General features: G+C 49.3%; 1 protein-coding gene across 1 annotated transcript in view; it reads left to right on the top strand.

The window, feature by feature from the left end:
- Window positions 1–4,051: 4,051 nt before the first annotated feature.
- Window positions 4,052–22,501, top strand: part of ONECUT2 (one cut homeobox 2) — a 34,200-nt gene continuing 15,750 nt past the window's right edge. Inside the window, exon 1 of the mRNA XM_010997209.3 lies at window positions 4,052–5,297. Within this exon, the coding sequence (XP_010995511.3) occupies window positions 4,052–5,297 (1,246 nt within the window). The remainder of the gene's footprint in view (window positions 5,298–22,501) is intronic.

A 22,501-nucleotide genomic window follows, 5' to 3' on the forward strand; every position in this document is an offset into this window, starting at 1 on the left:
CAGCTGCAATTCATAGGCGACGCTGATTGCCAGAAACGCTATGGATTGGCATGGGGTCTGCAGCTCACAGATCCTGATCAATACCCCTACACTCACACGCCAGATGGTTTGGGGAAGGACAAAAATAAAATAGTCCAAATCAACCCACCATTATGTCTTTTTGTAATGCTCTGATAAACCTAGTTGCAGCACAAATGTGTTCTGCCCAACACAAAACCTTCAGGATTTTGAACATTTGGGTGGAAATAAGCAGCCCCCCTCTTCCTGGGTTTTGGGCTAAGGTTACTGTTGTTTAGTGAAAACAGAGCTGGTTGGGCCCCATATCCAGATTGGGTTTACTTGTGGTCTGTTTATTTTTTTTTCTGTGAATAATTTATAGAGTCTCTGTTTTAATTGAACGTTCTCCTCTCTCTCCCTCTCAGAGCCTAAAAAAAAAAAAATTCACGTTAAAACACGTATGAAAAGCTCCGACAGTAAAAATTTCCAGCCTCTTCCTGCCCTTGCTAACTCAAATTCAGATTTGTTTTCTTTTACAGTACAACAGCTTACATTTGTTGCCGAAGCTGCATTTTTACTCACAGGCTTCTTTAGACCCACTTAAGTGTCTGATCGTGAAGAAAATTGGAGCTGCCGATGTGGTATTCTAAGAAACGAATATCCTGCTTCTGGTATAATGGCTGGTGAAACTGTCTGTCGCGATTCTGATAGTCGTGAAGGAGCACTCCCACTATCACACTTCTACACGGTCAGAGGGAATAGGAGTGTAACTTCAAATTAAAAGAAAAAAATTCTGAGTACCAGAACTTCTGAAGGTTAGAGCATGTGTGCTAAACAAGGGGCAGTTAAAAAGCAACTCCTCCTTTTTATTTTCTTGAAGAACTGTAGAAAAAAAAGCAAAGACATTTCAAAACATATTTGAAAATCTTATTAGTACTGATATTCTTACATTTTTCTTCAAGTAGATACTAAATATTTTTTCCTGTTTAGAAAGAAAGGATGAAAACGTGCAAACCTAATTCAGAAAACATTAGGATGCTGACTAAACAAGCACATTAATTTTTCTTTTAAATAGGATTTAGGCTGAAATATAAAACCTCAAACCACTGTTAGAAAAACAACGTGGAAAATCTGCTTTAATCTAGCCCAATGAAATTATACACAAAGAAGCCAATACGATTTCATGATTTCCCTGAGATCGCCAATATTGATCGAGGGAAGGGGGAAGGGAGGGAGGAGGGAGGGAGGAAGCAGGGCAGCGAGAATATGCAACTCACCTTTCAACTCCCCAGCACGTGACTGCTCCCAGGCACACCAAGATGCAATATCTAGGAGCAGATTTATCTTGGTGGCCTGGTAAATGAGTTTATCATTTTGAAAAATTATTTAAATGGCAATTTATATGCCTAGATTTCTATAGGAGGTACTGCCTACCCCAATGTCCCAGCCAGGGGTCACTGGCAACTCCTTGAGCCTGAAGCCAGGGCAGAGGAGGCAGCCTTCATTCAGCACTGGGGCACATCAGACAGACTCTTCCCCTGCCTTGCTCGTCTCCTGCCCTATTTCAGTTTCTGAGCACTCCTGGACCAACAGGAGGTTGCACTCTTGTGAACTTTTGTTCAACTCGGCGTGTATTTCATACACTAACTGTTTCAAGTTATCTCAAATGTCCAGCCACCATATTTAAGGTGCGGAGTGGTAGAGAGACAGTAGGAGAGGGTGAGGGAGAGAGGAATGTTAGAGAAACAGAAAACAGTGATTTTACCTGTCTAGTATTGTGACATTAAAGACATGAGAAGCTAGAAAAGTATGTCTAGCAAAGCAGGGGATCGTCCACTTTCTTATACAGGCTTTGATATCATAGAGAAGAAGCTATTTGAAAGAATAATTGGCAAGGTATTGGCCTGAGCTCAATAAAGTTGATCTATAAATAGTGTCACCGTACATTCATGTGGCAGGATGATGCGGTAGTAGAGGTGGATTTTTTTTTTTTTTTTTTGCTCTGTAGCTAGAAGAGAGAGGAGGGCAGCCATAAAAGGTCACCGAGACTAAGAACTGTTTTCCAAATAAATTAAATCTTTCTCTAGCGCCAGGAAGGCATATTCCAGACTGTGTCCTTGTTTTCTTATCAAGTTTTCTCTAACAGCTGTAAGTGGTTGGAGGGGGCTGTCTTAAGGAGACCCCCTGCTCTTCTTTTGACAGCTGATCAAAAGAAAATAGGTCACGCTTCTCAAACTTATGTCCACCCTGTCCTTAATTACTGTCTCTTTAAACAAAGGCAACATCTGCGCAACCTCAGCTAGCTTGAATCTTCGGAGGCAAACAGAGCGCAACCTGCTTTGGCAGAATCTGTTACTTGTAAGGCTTTCAATGCCGAGTGGCTCTCTTCAACGACCTCTCCACTCCTACCCGGGCCGCAGAAATCCCCACCTTCTCTCTACCCCAGTTCCACTCCCAGTCGCAGACCCGGTTTACTAAACAACGCAAATCGTGGGTAGATGAAGGTGCACTTTTCAAGCAAGCTGCGGTTTCTGAAACTCGCCAGAGGTCTGGTCTTCTCGGAAACAAGATTTGGACGTATAGATATCGGCTCCGTGTCATCTACCCACAGTCTAACCTGGGGCATTCCTCTCCGGTGATTCTAGAAAGGGGGTAGGCGAGGGGGGAAAGGGAAAGAGAGAGAGAGGTAAGGAGGGAGGAGGGAGGGAGGGAGGAAGGGGGAGGGAGAGAGGAGAGAGAGAGAGAGAGAGAGGAGATCCGCTCGGGTAACGACCTGGACGGTTTACATACTCCCTGCCCCCAGAAGTTTGTTCACTACTGGCATCTGCAACAACCATGATGTGCACTGCCCCCCCTCCAACCCCACCTCTTCTTTCCAATTCGCTCGCGCGGCAAGCACTTGGTCACCTTGAAACCGCAGCTCTTGGAGTTCTAATTTTGTTTTGCAATCTAGCAGGGCCCTTCTGAAGGCTCATAACTGAGAGATTTATGGGCTTGCTGGGTAATTAAATGATGTTATTGTGTTAACTTTGCATGCATTACCGCGGCCCGCACCGCGGGTGGGCTTGCGTCTGCCGGCCGAAGCTCGCTGGCGGCGAGGGCGCTGGAGTTCGCTTCGCTCTGTGGATTATGCACTCCCCAGTCTCGGGAATTTACCCTGCATTAGAATACATTAGCGCCTGTATTTTAAAAGGCTAAACTACTGGCTCCCAGCTACGGACCCTTGGGCAGTGGCTTGTTAGAAGATTTGTGTTTGTTTTTATACCAGCATGTAGCTGGAGTCTTTTCCTCCTGGCTTACTAGCTTCCAGAAAAGCTTTGGGGTGAAGCGAAGGGAACTGAAGCAAATGCCCTTTTCCCCAGATCGCAGCAGCTCCGGAGAGACAGAGCAGCATCTTTAATGTAATTTCTCTCCCTCGCTCGTACTATCCCCTCTCTCCCCACTACCCACTCTTCCCCTCCCTCCCTCTCCTTGACGTTTGATTCCTGTAGCAAAGGAGGAATAAAAAAAAAAAAAGCACAGAGCCGTCAGCCAAACATGAAACGTGCGGCCGCGCCCCCTCACCAGCCATTGGCAGTTGAGCGCAGGAGGCCCGCCCCCGAGGGAAGCCACGGCCGCGGAGTGGCTGCTCGCGGCGCCCATCGGGCACTACCCCGCCCCGGGTACGGGAGGGTAGGTTGGCTGCCCCGGCGAGCGGCAGAGCCCTTCTGGACAGCTCCCGCTCACCCAAACAGAAGACGTCGGCGCCGGAGCGGGCTCGGACATGGCGAGGCAGCGCGCCGGCCCGAGCGGCGGGGCCCGGTGATCCCTTCCTCCTTCCCTGCCCCCTCCCCTCTCCCGCACGCACGCCCCGTCCGCCCCCACCCCGCCCCCACCCCGGGCGCGCCCGCCCGTTCGCAGCCTGGGGCGCACACCCCCACTCACGCTCCTCTTCCACACACTCACGCACTCCCGCGCCCCCCCTCGCTCCCGCGGCCGAGCTCCGCCACGCGCGCCTCGCCAGCCCGCCGGCCGCCCCCGCCGCCCCCGCCGCCCCCGGGCCCCGATGGACTGAATGAAGGCTGCCTACAACGCCTATCGATGCCTCACCAAAGACCTAGAAGGCTGCGCCATGAACCCGGAGCTGACAATGGAAAGTCTGGGCACTTTGCACGGGCCGGCCGGCGGCGGCAGCGGCGGGGGCGGCGGCGGGGGCGGCGGGGGCGGCGGCGGGGGCCCGGGCCATGAGCAGGAGCTGCTGGCCAGCCCTAGCCCCCACCACGCGGGCCGCGGCGCGGCAGGCTCGCTGCGGGGCCCGCCGCCGCCGCCGCCGCCGCCGCCGCCGCCAACGGCGCACCAGGAGCTGGGCACGGCGGCAGCGGCAGCGGCGGCGGCGTCGCGCTCGGCCATGGTCACTAGCATGGCCTCGATCCTGGACGGCGGCGACTACCGGCCCGAGCTCTCCATCCCGCTCCATCACGCCATGAGTATGTCCTGCGACTCGTCCCCGCCCGGCATGGGCATGAGCAACACCTACACCACGCTGACACCGCTCCAGCCACTGCCGCCCATCTCCACCGTTTCGGACAAGTTCCACCACCCGCACCCGCACCACCACCCGCACCACCACCACCACCACCACCACCAGCGCCTGTCAGGCAACGTCAGCGGCAGCTTCACTCTCATGCGCGACGAGCGCGGGCTTCCGGCCATGAACAACCTCTACAGTCCCTACAAGGAGATGCCTGGCATGAGCCAGAGCCTGTCCCCGCTGGCCGCCACACCGCTGGGCAATGGGCTGGGCGGCCTCCACAACGCGCAGCAGAGCCTGCCTAACTACGGGCCCCCTGGCCACGACAAAATGCTCAGCCCCAACTTCGACGCGCACCACACTGCCATGCTGACCCGCGGTGAGCAACACCTGTCCCGCGGCCTGGGCACCCCGCCCGCGGCCATGATGTCGCACCTCAACGGCCTCCACCACCCGGGCCACGCTCAGTCCCATGGGCCTGTGCTGGCGCCCAGCCGCGAGAGGCCACCCTCGTCCTCTTCGGGATCGCAAGTGGCCACATCAGGCCAGCTGGAGGAGATCAACACCAAAGAGGTGGCCCAGCGCATCACCGCCGAGCTGAAGCGCTACAGCATCCCACAGGCGATCTTCGCGCAGAGGGTGTTGTGCCGGTCTCAGGGGACTCTCTCCGACCTGCTCCGGAACCCGAAACCGTGGAGTAAACTCAAATCTGGCAGGGAGACCTTCCGCAGGATGTGGAAGTGGCTGCAGGAGCCCGAGTTCCAGCGCATGTCTGCCTTACGCCTGGCAGGTAAGCTCAGAGGGTCGCCTGGAGTTAGGTTGCAGGGAGAGGGCTCCGGGGTGCCTGTGGCCCCGGGTGAGCGCGCCTAGCCACTTCTCTTGGTTCTCTGCTCCTCTCTCCTCCACAGTTCTTATTTTTTCTGTACTATATTTCTTCTTCCGTTTCGTTTTTCTCTTTGTCTTTCTTCTTTTCTCCCTTTTTTCCCCTTCACCTTTTTCTTTACTTCTCTTCCTTCCTACCTCCTTGTCTCCCGAGCTTCATTGGCCGACCCCCGCCCCCATTTCACTCGCACTCTGCTCGACGTGCCAACTCTGCCCTCTTTCCAACCGCGTATCCAGTTGTGGGAGGCGAAATGGGGGTATGCGGTGTCAGCTAGGAGCTTCTCTTTCCAGGATTCACAGAGATGGGGGATTGCCCTTATTCAAAATCCTGTGCTCTTGAACTCTTGCTTAGACAATACACTTCAGTTTACCAGGCTGCCTAGTCTCCCTATGTGGAGGTAGTTGCGGTGGAGGGGTGGGGGGTGCTTTGCTCTACAGAAGGGAAAAAGATCTTTCTGCTCTCCTCCGACCCACCATATGAGGCAAACTTCTTTGGTCACTGACAAGAGTCACAGCTCGCCCAGGCGGAGAACGTGTAGCCAGGCTACAACAGCGCTTCCGAGCCCATCTCTGGCCTTGACATTAGCGGGGGCACTTTCTGACGGAAAGCGGGCTTGGGCCAGTCCCGTGTCACTGCCCACAGTGAGGGGAAGGTGCAAGGATGAAGGTCGGGAATGCCACATTTACCTCTTTGGGAGGACAAGAGAGGAGAAACGAGTGTGGAGAGCTCCCTGCCTTACTCGCCGGCCGCCCTTGCCCCGCTCCCAGCGTTTGCTGGGATTTGCCGAGGTTTGGTTGGCCTCCGGGATAGGCTAGGAGCTCGCGGGAAGCGGTGCTGACAAATTAAGATGCAGGTTAGTTAACGCATCTTGGCCGTGGGCTACAGGCTCCGCCTTTGCGTTAAGCGGACGTTGATCGTGCGCTTAGCTCGGCGGCGGGGAGGGCCGGCGGCCGGCGGGAGGGGACTGGGCGACGCGCCGGCTATATTGTTCTGGAGCGGGCTTGGCTCTTTGTGCCTCCTCTAGCGGCCGAGCCGCGAGGTACAGCCCTCTATTGTTCTAGGAGCGCAGAAACCTGTGTGGGCGGCGGGAGCGAGAAAGACGCAGCCGTGGCTGTGACTGGCACACAGTTGGGCGCTTTTCTGCGCACAGACCCAGCGCGGTGCGCGTGGCATTTGCGCTGCCCCCAGGACCCAGCCGCGGGCCGAGAAGGGCAAAGTGTCCAGGCGCCCCACTGGGGAGGACTCACGTGCCCGACTGCAAGCCAGGATGGGCAGCTTCTTTTGGACTGGGGCTACCTCTTCAGATCGTCAGGTTATCTGGGGGACAAGTCGTGGTGGCAGTGATTTACACTGGCGCGGACAGTGGGGTCTCGCGCGGCTGCGAGCCTGTGGCACACAACGCGCTTCTGGAGAGGCGAGCTCAGGCTTCCTCTCTGGCTCCCCGGGGCTTTCCTCGCACCGCTGAGCCTGGCTTATGAGGTGCATTCTACCGACGCCCGACAGGGCTGGGGCTGTGACAGGCAGCGTGTTCGCCCAGGCTTGAGGAGGGGGCGTTTCCACTCTGACAGACTCCGCCTTTGCCCACTGTTGGAGGATTCCAATCTCGAGTCAGTAATCTCGCAGTGTTGATCTGAAAAGGTAAAGAAAACTAGTTTTCCCCTCAGAGCTTCCCCAAATCTGGGGCTCCAGATAGTTTTGCATGGATTTAGAAACCACCTTTATCTTTCTCCAAATTTAGCTTACTCTTCATCTTCTGCAGTTTTCTCTGATTGCTTTTGGTTCCTAGCAAAGATTAAGCAGTGAATAGAGAGGAGCAGTGAAAAATAAACTGGAAGCTTACTGACAATTCTGAACAATGTAGTACCCCTTTGTCTTAGGCTCCGGAAAACGTTCTTGGTTCCTCTCAGGTGAGTTCTAGCGAGAGCTGGATTTCTGGGTACAGGCAGCCTTAAGAAATTTAGCAGTTGGTCTTGGGGAAGTGGGGCTGGAGTACAGTTGAAGGCAGGATGACAGCTATTCAACTCCAGCCCATCTCAGATCACTGCCGCCCCCTCACGCCTGCCGGGCAAAGGACGGAGCTTTTTAAAAACAGGTGCCTTTTGCCTGTGTGTGTCTGAAAGTGATGTGGAAAGTAATGCTTTGCCTATTAGCTGGTCTGATGCACTTTTACAACAGCTTTTACAATGGCCTCAAGCATTGTTGGGGTGAGGGAGAGTGTGGCATCACCTGAGCAGGGGGTCCCCGGTCCCACCACCCACCATGGGAGACTCCCAGGGTCACTCCTCAGAGGCTGGCCTTGGGCAGCACCGGGGCTTTTCAGAGCAGGAGCACGAAAGCCCCCTCAGCGGGAGACTGAAAGCCTCCTTCAGCAAGTGGGAATTTCCTGCCAAGGACCCTGCTTTGCTCAAGTATTCAAATATGTGTCTGTTTTATTACCCCGAGTTGAAAAGGGACAAGAGCTTTAGCCTTTTTATCTGGCCATTTTATCAGCAACTACAAGTGTGTTGAGTGGTTATTATTACATAGGAGTCTTTTCAGTTTGGGGTCAGTAGATCAGTCTCTTCAGACACTGACGCAGAAGCTGGGACTGGTAAGTAGGTATTATGTGCTCAGAAGCGCTAGGAGACAGAAGCAAATGGAGAAGAAAAGCTGAGGCCTTCTCCTCTAGGAGTATCGATCGGAATCCCGCCGGATGCTGCTGAGGGAGCACGCCATTAGGCTCCCAGGGTTAAACAAGCCTAGTTTAACCCACAGGACTGCTGTACCTGACTCCCAGGTACACGCCTCGCAGAGACCGGCTGGCCCCCTCATCTCACCGAGACCAGGTCCATCTATCTCTATCTATCTCTGTCTCCTTTTCCCCCCCTTTCTCTTTCTCATTTCGGGGCCCCCAGAGGCCTAAGCAGATAGGAGTTTGAGGCACCGCAGAATTAAGATGTCTGATTTGGGACAGCATCGGCAACCTCACCCTTAGGAGAAGTACACTCGGTCACAATAGAAGTGGTCCTTCGTCTCCTCTCCCAGCCACATTCCGCGGCTTTCTTCCTTGCCCACCGCCTCGGCGTATCCACAGCCCCGGATAGCATTTCAAAGGGTAACGGAGAAGATGTCGGGGAAACTCAGATTGCTCCAACATTAGATTTAGGAGAAATGGGCTCCAAGTACACACTTCATTCCTAAAGGGTGGTGAGGGCAGCAAGTGGTTGCAACCGCGCCGGGTTGGGCCTCTTTGTCGGTCCCCAGGGCTGGTTCTCGAAGGGCAGGAAGCGGCAACGACAAACTCCCTTGGTTGGAGCACAAACCCTCTAAGGCTTTGAGCCCAAGAAGACTCTGAACCAAGCACAAACACGAACTAGGAGGGACGGAGAGAACTCAGGCAAGAAACTGGATGGGCGTCTTGCGGAGGAAGATCCAGGCCCGATAGCGAGAGTGGTTTCCTCCTACGCCCGCAAGACAAAGCAGAGCCCCCGACAACATACCCTGCCGAGGTTTCTGCCTCCGGTGAGCCTGACAGACAGACGCCCGGCCTTCTCCAGACAACTGCTCTCAGCGGCCAATCTGGGGCCAACACTGTGAGACAGCGGTGGGCCCTTAACCAACCCAACGAGATGTCGTCTGGGCCACCTGATGTCCGCGGCGGCGGAGAGTGGCCAGGGCAGTACGCAGCGGCCCCTGCCAGGGGCACCACGTGCGTGCGCATTTCCTTTTGGCGCCAGGGGAAATCCTCAGGCCGCGCTAAACCTAAGGGCGAGGGCCGAGTGCCGAGGGCCGGGGCCTCATCTGTAGAGCCCACCACTCTTTTCCCCTTCCATTGGTCTGGCTTCCGGCCCGGCTCAGCCAGTCTCTCCCGACAGTTCGGGATCCGATCTGGAGAGGCGATTGTAGCCCACGCCGGTACAGAACACACGGTGTTTCCGCCCGCTGGCAGGTCGGATTAAGAATTGAAAAGCTCGCTACAGTCCTTGCTTAGTCAAGTCCCTGCTTAGTCAAGTCCCTGCTTAGTCAAGTCCCAGGTGCCTTGAGAACACCTTCCTAACTTGCATTAGAGTGGGCGGGAGCGAGGCCGAGCAGGCTGGATGCGAGGGAGGGTAGTGAACCTGAGCGCGAGAAGTAGCCCAGGCCGGCGGGCGCCCTCGGTGCGAGAGGCTGCGCACTTATTTTTATTCCAGGCTTTCCACCGTGTGGTTATGTCACTTTCTCAAACAAATGTGTATATGGAGGGAGATCGATGCTGATAATGTTTAGAAGATTAAAAGAGCATTAATGCTGGCAACAATAACGTAAACGTGTGGACCCAGATTTCATTGATCTGGAACCTGATCCGGCGCGTTTCCAGTAAGCCCGACGGCGCCCTCTTCCCAGCAGAGCGCTCGCCAGCTCCTCCCCGGCGCTCTTGCCGCGCAGCTCTCCGCGGCGCTGCTCTCCGCAGAGCTGCTGCTCTCCGCGGCTCTTCTGTCGCGCAGCTTCCCCAGCTCCAGGTGGGTTCTCGGGTCGGGCCGCTGCGCCGCTCCCGCGCGGCCCGGGCCCGCTACATCCCACCCGAGGCTTTCTCCTGTCGCAGGGCTGCCAGCCGTCTCCCTCAATCCCCGCGCGCGCAGGCCGCTTTCTGCGCCCCCGCTGCGGACTCTCCGGGTGGTTGGCATCGCGCAGGCGGTGCGGGGGACGGCGCCTGAGGCCTCCCATTCCTCTGGTTCTCGAGGGGCCTTCACCTGCTCCCCATGTGGCCCGCGTCTGGTCTAACAGGGCCCAGGGCAACTCATCTTCTTCCACTGAAACTAGCCAGGAAATTTGGTCTTCTCTTGGTATGACATAGAAGCCATGTTTCTAAAGCTGCCTACTAACCTCGCAGCTTTCGGACCCGCGGATCCCCTCCATCCGTATTTGTTTTCGCTAAAAAAGAACAATCGCTTTAAATGTTCCCATTCGCAGACTTTCTACAGCGATGCATTAGTTGGACAATTAAATGAGGCCCAAGTGATGATGGCTGGGGCTTCATCCCTCAGAGTAGCCTGCTCTGCTCTGGTCTAATTGGGTCAACCAGGGAAGAATTTTGTTTCTTACCCCAGCTGGGGCAGAAAGATAAGAAAACCAGACTGGGGGGACCGTCCTCTTCCCACAAGGCGGAGAGAACGTCCCCTCAGAACGAGGACTCAGAGAGGTTTTCTCTGAGACACCTGAATCGACTGGAAAAGAAACTTCAAAGCTTTTCCTTCCTGCCAGCCGGCAGGGAGACCTCCACACTCTGCCAGCCGCTCCCTTTGCCACCTGGCTTATTCTCCCAGAAGGAACACTGAATGAATGAAAGAATGAAAGAGCTGGGGCGGTGATGGGGGTAGGATGAGAACTAAATTGTTTGGGTTTTTTAAAATTATAAATTCTCCAATTTGAGAAAACTAAGCTTTTCCTTCAAGAGAAGTTCTGAATCAGGAGGGAAAATTCCTCCCCCAAGAACGAAATGAGAAAAAGGAGGAAGGAAAGGTGAAAGGGGGGAAAATCATATCTTTCATTGTTCTGCTTTGACTTGTGGCAAAGGGTAAGCAGTTATTTCTTTCTGTTCCCCACTCCCTGGAGAGGGGGGTCATCTTCCCACCAGTGGGTTTCCTTAAAGAAAGGAGGTTTGATACAGCTCCTTGATTGCTGGTCAGAATGAGCCCTACCCCATCCTGAAAACTGCAGTGAACTAGGTCAGGTGATCAGATACAGAAACCAAAAAGGGTGAATGGTTTCCTTCTGGTGAGAAGGACAGCTGGCCGCTTCTCACATGCCCATTTGAAGGGTCTTTAGGTTCTGGGAGGGGTGAGTCGGCTTTTGGAGCGTGGAGTCTTAGACTCTTCCCCACCCCCACCTTAAAATCCCCAAACAGGGCTGGATTCCTGGTGAACGGTGCGGTGAGGGTGGGGCAGAGGGGGAAATGGGCTTCCCCGGGATTCTCTGTGTTTCCAAAAGGAGAGAGGCCCCACTTCCCTCTTGAGACACAGGTCTGCCCAGAGATAAAGAGGGCCCCTGGTGGGGCTTTACCTTCCAGAGCCTCAGGCCTGAACCCTGAGAGAAAAAGAGGCTGCCTCTCCTGCTGTCTTCAACCCAGAACTTCACTTTAGGGTCACCTCTTGGTTTTCTGGCCTTTTGAACCTGTTTCTAAAGAAGAACAGAGGAAGGGAGTTGAAGAGTTCTCAGGAAGAAAGTCCTGGACCCCACCACACTACGCTGGTGGCTGGTGTTGGCAGAAACTGTCTTGAGGAAAAGTGGTATCATGTCAGGGTATCCCTGGAGGAATGAAAACCTCCGAGGAGAAGCAGAGAGATTTAGTTTCTGGGTTCTTGCCAAAGGAAGGGAAATGAGGAGGGAATAAATAGAAATAATTGTCTGGATAAAGGGCCCTGGGGAAAAGGGTGAATATTGAGGAACCCTGGGCCTTAAACATCATCTACAGACTCTGGATTATCCTCATCCCCAACCATCTCAGAAACTTGTGCTTTTCCTGACCCAGGGAAAGTTGCTTCCTCCAAGGGGATACTTTTCTTGGTAGGAGGAGACCATTGTGTCAGAGCCCAGCAGTCATTTATGCTATCAGGTACAGGGCCTGCTCAAGGTGGGCCAGGCCCATCATCACCGCTCGTCACCCAGTCCATCCTCCTATAACACACTCCAGTGCTTTCAGGAAAGGCTTTTTTCATTTCCAAGACTCACTCCAGGCAATGACGCTGAGAAATGTGCATAGGTCTTTGTAGGGCCCGAGAGGGAGGAGCTAGGGAGTTTGATTGGATAACTCAGCCCATCTGATGCATGACAAGGTACAGATGGGCGAGGCAGGGAGGTAGGCTAGGGGCTCTGCAGACAGAGCTAGTCTCACTGGAGGAGCAGGATTCCTAGAAGCTGTGGACATTTGTTATTGAAAAACTGTCCCACACAAATTGTCCCAGAGGGAAGGGAGGCTCTGCATTCCACCTTGGCGCCTCTTTCGCCATTTGAAGATCCATTACTCTTCTGTAGAAAGCAGACTTTGTTTGGGTTGGAAGCACACCTCCAACGTAATTTAATCAGCATTGGACTTTGGCTCGTGTAATCAAATATACATATACTTTCTCCTGCAGGAAGAAAAATAATTTCTCTGTAACTGGTATTGACTTGAAGCCATGTAATTTCTGGAAAGCATCACATTTTTAAAGGGAAAGGTAAAATTAAGGGGGAAAGAACCCACAGTTTTAGTGGTTTCCCTGGTAATAGCTAAGAGAGCCAGTTACTGCCTGAGAGAGGGCAGAAGGAGCATTCTAGAGCTCAAACACTTGGGCTGCTCCAATTGTAGGTATCCCACTCCAGCATCCTCTGTGTAGTCAACCTCCCAAATCTATATTGGTAGGAAACAAGGTTGACTGGCTCACCAGATCCTAGGAATTTGGGCTTTATATTTATGTTGGGTTGAGACATCCTTGGAGGAACCTGTTTGGCACTCCATTTATTTCAGTCCTCTTTGGAGAGACCACAGGCGGCAGCAGCAGGATCCTCGGGAGATGGGGGGAGGCAGCAAGCCCACTCCATCCTCCAGGACCTTGAGCTCTAAGCTCTGCCCTAGAGCATCCCCCGAGACAAGCTTGGACTCCCCACCCCCATGGTGAGGCTCTGGGCTTTACCCAAGTTGGGTCTGTTAGGGAATCTGTTGTAAACACAGATCCATTGATTTGCATTTGTCAGAGAGTAAAGTTAAACCAGTGAAAAGAGAAGCCCTTACCCTTTTATGCAGGGCCAGGGAAACCTTTCATATTGATCCTATTGATCCAACCTTTCCCTTTAAGGAAACCACATAGTTAAAGACCCTCGTTCAATAGATTTACCCTCAGTGCTTGTGATACTCCTTTAAGTGTTCTCATCTAGGATAGCTGGGCATTAAGCCCACACTCCAAACCAAACAAAAATGAAAAGGGGGTAGGAGGGGAGGAGTCAGGAGGCAGAATTGTGGGAAGTGAAATTGAATCAAACTGAAATGTGTAATGACTCAGTTGGGGATGTTTTTCTCATTCTTCAAAGATGACATGTGGAGATAAGGACAAAATAGATGCATTTAGCATCTCTCTCTCTCTCTCTCTCTCTCTCTCTCTCTCTCTCTCTCTCTCTCTCTCTCTCTCTCTCTCCCTCCCCCTCCCTCTCCACAAAACAAAATCTGTTTACATGCTAGAGTAGCAACATCTCAGGAATATCATTTTCTACTGCAAAATTATTTAAATCAAGCCACTGGCTTGGTTCGTTTAGGCTGGTTCACTTAAAAGCAGTACTACTTCCACAAAAATTATTTTAGTTCATTTGTAGTAAATTAGGAATAGAATTGTCCCCAGAAACGCTATAGTCTAGACTCTGTATATAAGCAAGGACACTGAAGTTACTTTAGAAGAGAGAGGGGCTTGGAGTTATGTGTTCTGACAGATGTGGGTAGAAACTAGACCAAGAGTAAGGTACAACTTTTCTTATAGAGCAGTGTAGATGAAACAGGAATTGCTAAATATTGTTCGATATCCCTCATGTTTGCAGATATGAACATGAAAGTCCTCTTTGTTTCCAGAACTGTTGGCATGATCCATTTTTTCTTTCTTGGCCCTTTTTGTTCTGTAAATAACATTCATTTGTGATTTTTTTCAACATGTTCCATGTGCTATTCCTAATTGGCTGTCTCTTGGGTTTTGTTCAGACATTCATGTTTGTTTTATGTGATTGAAAAATATTAATGATTCCTTAGGTGAGCTAATGTATTTATCTGCTGAGTGAGTTCAAAGGGCAGAGTTCAGCTATGGTTCAGGTTAATTGAACAGGAAGCAGTGAGCTCGCCAGTCTGTGCTGAACAAGGGACCAGTCCCTTAAAATATCACACTCAGCAAACACACAATTTCACTGTCCTCATCCTAGAGTCTGATGTAAGAGGCTCAGATCAACTTGGATTGCTTGTTTAAAAACCCAAAGCAAAGTACAGCAACTGCAACAAAACCCCAGAGTCCCCCTCGGGGAAGAAGGGTTTTCTCATTGGCTAATTGCTTTATTGGTAGCACTGACCTGCAGAGCAGCTGCAGGGGCCTGGATGAAGGCTTAGGCTTCAGAATAATGTGCTCCATTAGAACAGGGCAAGGCATTTTTGTTTACTCAATTGGAGCTCCCTGCGAAGTGCCATTAACCCTGGCCCATCCGCATGTGTGTTGCAAAAGCCAAAGGTCACGCAAGTCAGGCTGTAGGCACAGCCAGCTCTGCCCTGGTGGGTGGAAGAAAGCATCCTGCTGGCATCGCCCTCCCCAAGCTTGGCCCAGACCCATGGGCTCCTCCAGGGCTTTGACCAAAGCATGCCCTTGCACAACGTGTTTGTATTTCCCAATTGCTGAATCATGTTATTGATGATTACACAGTTTTGATCTGAGCAACATCAATCACACATGAAAAAAAACAGTTCTCCCACTGACCCTCTCTTTCCCATTTATGTTCCCTTCAACATTGTGTATTACAGTAAATAGAATTGTGCAAACGGTGCTTTTTAGCAGGAATATAGTCTGAATACATGCTTAGATCAAGAGGAAGACAGACTTCCAAACGTGGCTGGGGGGAAGGGGGGTGAGGAGGGATTGTTTAGCAGAAAAAAGGTTTGAGGTGGAGCCAAGAGCACAATCAAGGCTTCTATCAAGAGCACCTTGAACTAGAGTGCCACCTGCCGGGAGTCTTCTAACTGCAGTAAGCCTTGCACCTCTAAGTTCCAAGCCCCTTCCTTCACTTTGTTCCTAGTATCTTTGTTTCCATTCCCCACCCTCCTGACCATTATGTATATTTTCCTAAAAATTTCTTAAGGGGCTTTTTCCTGGTCCTTCAGGACTCTAACCTCTGCCTCTTCTATTTCGTTGCCAAGGAGAAATCAGCAGTTTTGCTATGATGGGTAAGGTTATTCATCCACCCTGCACATTGAGGTAATAGTCTCCTGCTTAGTTGGAAAGTGCTTGGGAGAGGAGGGCAGAGAAAGAAAAAAAAAAAAATCCTTGGAAGGGATGGGGATTGGTTTTGTGTGTAAGAGAAATGGCTCAATTGATGGTGCCAGTGAGGGCTGTGCCAAGTGTAAGGTGCTCTGCTAAGGCAAAATACTGTACAAAAGAGAGGGGGGTGGGAGAGAATTCGTATGAGCAGGAAAGACATTAGGAAAGAAATGTGCTGGATCAGTGAGCCAGAGGTGGGCTCTGTGAAATCTCCTGGGAAGAGAATGAACCAGCCGTTTTGCAATTGAAAAGAAGTAAGCCAGTGAGCTACACTTGGGGCCAAACTGTGAAGCTGGATGTAGCTCTGTGGGTGGCAGCTGTTTCCAGACTCGCCTCACATCTATCCGGTCCCCGGAGCCCCTGGCAGCAGAGCGCCTGTGGGTGGGTTGCTGCCTCCGCGCCCCGGCGCAGGCTTCAGCACCACGAACAGCGCCACGGAGCGCCCCAAGAGCCAGCGCGCCCTAGCTATGGTCCGAGCGAGTTTACATCTCAACCCAGAGAAGGGAGATGGGTCCTCTACCGGGTTAAATCCGGGCAAGACCCTGATCAGTAGCTCCAGCTCTCTAAATCTCGGAGTTCCAGACAGAAAGGGGCCTCATATTTTCCACTATCAGCGCGTGGCTTCGGTTCTCTGTGTGAGGTCAGCGATAATAAAAGGAGAGGAGGCTACGGCGGTGAGAGGACAAAAGATGCTCAACGACCCTTTCCTTTCAAAGAGGAAGAACATTACCTCTGTTGAGGGGAGGAGGAGTTGAACTGTTTTCCTTGATGTTCCTGGCTTCTGCAGCCGCCAATTGCGACTCTTAACACAGTATTTTAGATTTAGGATTTCCTTTCAAGGTTTGTGGTCTGGTTGTCCTACACAGATATCCAAAAACAGGTTTTTTTTCTCCCCATGTATATGCTCATGATTTTTGATAACATGGTTTTCATTATATTAAGCAAGATCTCACATTATATTAGCAGTAATATTGCTGGGAGAGCCATCACTACCGCCAATAAATCCAGAAAGTGCGTTTGATTTCTTGAGAGTTATCTTTTTAAGAGGAACCTCTTCACAGCTTCTGTGGGCCAAGGGTTGAGTCACCTCCTCAAGGCCACACAAAAGAGTCATATGACCCTGGCCAGGGTGAGAGCTGACATTAGGCGCTGACCCCTGACTGGCCATTTTCAGTCAGTTGCTCTGCTTTATTTGTGTTTTTATTCGAGAGAGAGGAGGCAGGTGGGTCCTTTTGGTCTGTGGTTGGGCACAACTTACATCTCTTTAGGTTTCTAGTAAAATGGTCCTTGACTTCCCAAAGCTAATTAAAATGTAAAACTTTTGCTTTATATCAAGGAACTTTAGTTCAAGCCTAATTTACTACTAAAGTGGTTCTGAGGGAGGTGAAGCATAGAAACAGACAAGTGTATCCCCTTAAAAAGAAAGTCAAGGGTATGATAAATGAGATTTTCTTCCCTGTGACAATTCATCTTTAAAATCCAAGTGGCTCTTGGGTGAAAAGAAAATCCAGCCTCAAACAATTAAATCTGGTAGAGCATTCACTCTTAGTGTTAAAAAAAAAATTGTTTTCTGTGTCTAAATATCTAAAATTTTGCTCTCTAAATGAGCAGAAACATATTTGAATAAGATCTAAGAACGGGTTTTAAATCTACTTGATAAACACTGATTAGAGCAGTTTCCTCAAGTCATAGGATCTTCCAATTTGCAGACATGTATTTCCTAGTAGTTTTTGGGTTACACTATCAAAACCTTTCCCAGTAAAACATGGATTTGACAGTAAGCAAAGCCTTTTTTTTTAAAGCCTACTTTATATGCATCACTGCATCTTATTAAAATAAAGCAGTCCATTCTGCAAGGCTTACACTAAATGCATGTCCTTTCTAGTGGCTTTCAAAGGTATTTTGTTAAAACTGCACTATAAACAGGACCTCTTTTATAGTCTTCTTTGACAATAAATACTAAAAAAAAAAAAAGTGTAGGGTAAAAGAATTTTTTGCTTTTCTGAAACAGTGCAACAGATTCCCAAATCTAATCTTTTTTTTTTTAAATCTTAGATTCAGATGCCTCCTAATATATAGCAGAGTTCATATCAGTTCACATTCAAGGCACAAGAATGAATTCTTTAGTCACTCTCAATGTTTAACTCTTCTCATCTTTTTTTTTTTTTTTTTTTTTTCATTCTTCTGAAAGGGAAGAGGAATTCTTCCTGTTGAAAACTGATTCCTCAACCTCATTCTGGGCCTTGCCTCTCCTGTCTTCTCAGGACCCCTTCCTTTCCTGTGCTTATAGCCTCCTTTTCTTCATTAGCTTTTTCCCATCAGAAAATTTGTGCTCCAGACTCTCTTTTTTTAATGTTCCATCAACACCTGTTCTAGCTTTAGCTCTTCCCTCCTTTCACTTCTAGGAAGAGTTGCTATAACTCAGTGTCTGTTTCTTGCCTCCCTCTTCAGTCCCAGCCCTTTGCTGTCTGGTTCCAGCCACTCCTGCTTACTAAACCTGCTCTTACCAGTGTCACACTGTTGAGATCTTTGTAGCTAAATCCAGTGGGTTCTTCTCACTCTTAGCTTGGCCTCTCCACAGCATGTGACACACTACTGACCACCCTCCCCACTCCCTTTCTTCCCCTGACTTCTGAAATACTGTACTCTCTTATTTTTCTTTTTGGCATTCTGCCTACTCCTACTCAGTCTCCTTTCTGGGCTTCTCTTGCTCTGTCCATCCAACTCAGCATTCAGGCCTAGGCTGTTTTTTTATTCGCTCAACATACTCACCCTGGAAGAGTGCATACATTTGGTTGTCATCTCTCTATGCTGAGGGCTTCTGGGTCTCTCTCCAGCCCTGATATCTCTCCCGAGTTCCAGGTCCCTATTTCCTTCTGCATCTGGACATCATTGCCTGAGTGTCCACAAACTCAGTCTATCTTAAAGTTATCTCATTTTCCTTATCCCACAGCCCCCATCACCACCATCACCAAATATGAGTCTCTTTGTTTATTCTCTCTCTCCTTCAGTAACATCACCTTGTACACAGAGTCTCAAACCAGAAACCAGGAATCAACTCAGACTCTTTCCTTTTCCCCTACGAGTCAACCATCCCAGCCATGTGGATTATACCTACTATATATCTGCTTCCATCCCTTCTGCTGCTGCCCTCCTTGGGGGCATCACCAATTGAAACAGCCTCCTGACTGGTCTTCCCATTTTCAGTCTTGCCTTCTCCCATCCATTTTCCAACCTTAAGCCAGAGTGATTTTTCTGGAACCCATTATACTCTTGTTTAAAAACTCTTTGTAAGCTCCCTTTGACCGTTGGAGGAGGTCCAGATCCTTGAGCAGGGTGTACTAGCCACTGTGTAGACTAACCCCTGCTCACCTCTTGCCTCATCTCACATCAGTCTGCCTGTTCTTTGTGGGCTCCAGACACGCTGTGCTTCTTCCAGCTCCTCAGACACACCAGGCCATTCCTTTGGCCTGGAACACTTTGTCCTTCACTCCACTAACTTTAACTTAACTTCAGGTCTTGGCTTAGAGGTCTTTGCCTCTAGAAAGTCTTCTCTGGTCTGCTAAATTGGGATCTCCTTGGATTACCGCTCCCATTTCACATAGAACACAGATAGATATCACGTGCTTACTTGTCAATGCCCCGCCAGTCAGATTGTAAATTCCATGAGACCAAAGATTGGATTTAGCATATGATGGCAGCCAATAAATATCTGTGAGTAGACTAATAAATACTTTTATATGACACTGTTTCTGCCCATTTTACTCCCCCAGGTTAGTAGATGGCAGTTGAAAAAGAAGCATCAGTGTTGGTGCATCATTTTGGGGCAGTACTTCATATTTCACAATATCAAGTTCTCATTAATGTCATTTTCTTCCTAAGCTAAGATACTACAAGTATCTATGAGTTTCAAAGGAAATCTTGAAGTGGGGTTAAGTCCGAATCAAAGTTTCAGATTATTGCCAATGAGGCAAAGGATGTGAACTGATGATCACTGAACACCAGACTACTGACCCGTTTTACCAGTTGACTCTAGTCTTCAAGGTAACCTGCTCGAATCAGGTAGTTCTCCTTGGCATTCTGCTGATATGTTGCCCTCCTCACCATGTCCGTGTCTCTGCACACTCTCTTCTTCCTACCTGGAATGTCTTACCTGGCCCTCTTCAGTTCCTCCCCATCCTTCCTGGCCACCTCAGGTCCTCCTTCTCTGAATGTCCCCAGCAAACTCTAGCCCATTCTTTTTTTTTTTCCTTTCCTCAACTGTGGTTGCAATCATCCGTTTCAAACTACATAGCAGCTTTTTAGCTGTGGTCTTACACCACTCTCTGGGTCTCTTCTGTATCCCTTTCCTGTGGCTCTGGAGGGAAGACACTGTATCCTTTGTGCCTCCCACAGCTGCTGGTCCATGGCTGAACCCACAGTGGGCTTTTTTTCCAACTGAGTCATTTGATGCACTCCTGGACTCTCCTAATTTCAGTCACTCTGGGTTGGGGGGAAATAGATCGTGTATGTTTCCTTACTTCTGGCATCCTTTTCTAGCCTCTACTCTTTAAAAAGCAGAATGTATTCTTTTTTGTAAATTCTTTGATTGTTGACAGAAATGGATTCCTATGTTAACCTGAAGTGATATATAAGCTTAGTATGGTGAAAACAATGTTCATGATGGCTTGGTAAATAACAAAGGTGGTTCTGCTTCCACATACAGCTGAAAATGTTACCCATTTTGGGACATTTGAGCCTGCAAACACATCAGCGAATCACAGGGACTGTTTTAAGTCAGCTTAATTATCAGTAAACCAAATTTGCATATAAATGGCAATTACTTGATATACTGAAAATTCTTAGATTGTTGTTGACTTAGATTTACCTGTAAGGAAAAAAGCCAGAGGTCAACATTTTTATAAGTTTATCCTTTTTCTTTCTCATTTCTTTGTCTTTTCGCAAATGAGAACATAAAGTTACTGGAGGTCTTTGAAACCCAGTAGTTCAAAAATTTTCAGGGATATACACAGTTCTGCCTACACAGTATTGAACTAAGTAATTAAGCATGGGAAAAATTAACTAGCTTTTTTTTACCTTTGATTTTACTGGAATTTTAAGATTTGAGTGTATAAATCCACATGTTTACAATATCTATATAAGATTGAGTGAAAAGAGGTTCTGCTATTATCTTAACTTTAGTGAGAAACTGACACTGAGATAATTTGTTGTATGTCTTATGTGGAAATAATATATTGCCTGGAGATTTTTGTTTACAGTTATGTTTTGATATTCATGGCACATGAGTAACAAACTAGGAAGACCATTCATATATGAACAAAATGTTAAAACATTCCAGACCACTTTTTAATGCCTTTAATTGAACGCATTGCTATCATGCATGAATGCTACGTGATAATTAAGTATGGTTGGTAAGCAGTTGACTTAAGTGACTGTCATTTGTGTGCCTTGCTTAGCTAAACCAAGTTTCCATTGACACGGAGGTAGAGAGAGGCAGGGTTGGGCAAAGCAGGAGGCAACTCTGAGGTCTCTCTGAAGATCCTGAGACCCCCCCCAGTCAGAAGCTGCCCTCTTCTCTGCCTGGGGTACCATGGCCTGTTGGTGGCTGGCACCAAAGACCACACACTCCTTTTTTCCTTTCTGCCTGGTGCCTCATCTTCCTCCTCTGCCATCCTCCCAAAGGAATCAGATGGGACCTGGAGGAGTCAGTACTGCTGAGTTCACCATCCCTGACCCGTTCTCCACCTAGAGAATGGGACTTGGGCTTCCATAGACAGATTCTGGGAAGTCAGGTTAAAGACCAAATAGGACATAGGTAGGTGATTGGATTTGGGGGGAGGGGAGAAAAATCTGCAGCAGAGATAGGTGGGCTTTTCTACTGTAAGCCACAGTGAGTCAGGACCCCAAGTGTTCTGCCTCCTTAGAGCTCTAGTAGTCCCCAGGATATGAACATCCCTACCTGAGATGACAGAGGAGCCGCACACTAAGAAGAGAGGGAGACTACAGCAGGTCTTGGGAGCACTGTCTACATGACCTAGATCCGTCTCTCTGAGGCAGCTGGGAAGGGGTCGGAGGCACCAAGCATTTCTTTCTCCCCACCTCTCTCAGAGCTGACCTTACAGAAGCAGTTGCAGGGTAGCACAGTGGAATGAATGGTCTTTGGCTTTAGAGTCAGATAGCTGTGAGTACTCATTCTAACTCTGCCATTTACTGGCTCTAATTTAATTTCTGAGTCTCTGTTTCCTCCTTTATAAAATGGGAATAACATGTCCACCTTGGAGAATGATATAAATATTAGAGATGATCTGTATAGAGTCACTGTCAGGTTACCAGGCTGATGAACTGTCTTCAGGACTTCCCCATAGAATCCCTTGCCTAGAGTGGTGACCTGAGGGACAAGATGGCCTTGGATATTGGGGAGAAAGAGAGAAAGAAAATAAAGTATAGATTTTATTCAACTTCTGTTATGTGCTATGTATCAGTTACCTGTTGCCATAATAATGCTAAGTAACAAACCACTCCAAAACTCATGGCATTCAGCAATAAACATTCTTTTCCCACATGTTTGTGGGATTCAGCTGATCTAGGCTGGTCCCAGCTGGAATTGCCCATGCCTCTGGTTTGGCTGGCTAGATCATGTGTCTGTGGGTAGCTCTGCTCCATGTTTCTCATCCTCTCCAGGGGTAGCCTGAATATGTCCTCATGGGGTGATGCACAGGCAATAAAATGCACTATAATGTTCCATTGGTGAAAGCAAGTCACGTGGCTGAGCCTAGGGACAGAATGGGAAGGCACTACTAGGTTCCATGGCAAGGAGCCTGGGTCCAGGAAAGGGTGAATTGGAGTTGGGAGTTGGGGCTGGTTTGTTCTTTGGCTATCTACCTCCTACCACATATTTTAGCTCACTTCCATTCTTGCAGGAAGCCATTCCTATGGTTGTGATAGGATAGGAAAACAAATACGGCAACAAATAGAAAATAAATATGGAAGTATTTCAAAACCTTTTATTATTTCATACTTTATACAGCTAACAGACTATGCCCAGCTTGTCAGGAGCAGTGTTTCTTTGTACCGTGAAGATCTGTGGACATGCCTGACCTGCCCTCTAGGTGACAGCAG

The sequence above is a fragment of the Camelus dromedarius genome, chromosome 28 (assembly GCF_036321535.1).
Source record: "Camelus dromedarius isolate mCamDro1 chromosome 28, mCamDro1.pat, whole genome shotgun sequence".
Classification (NCBI taxonomy): domain Eukaryota; kingdom Metazoa; phylum Chordata; class Mammalia; order Artiodactyla; family Camelidae; genus Camelus; species Camelus dromedarius.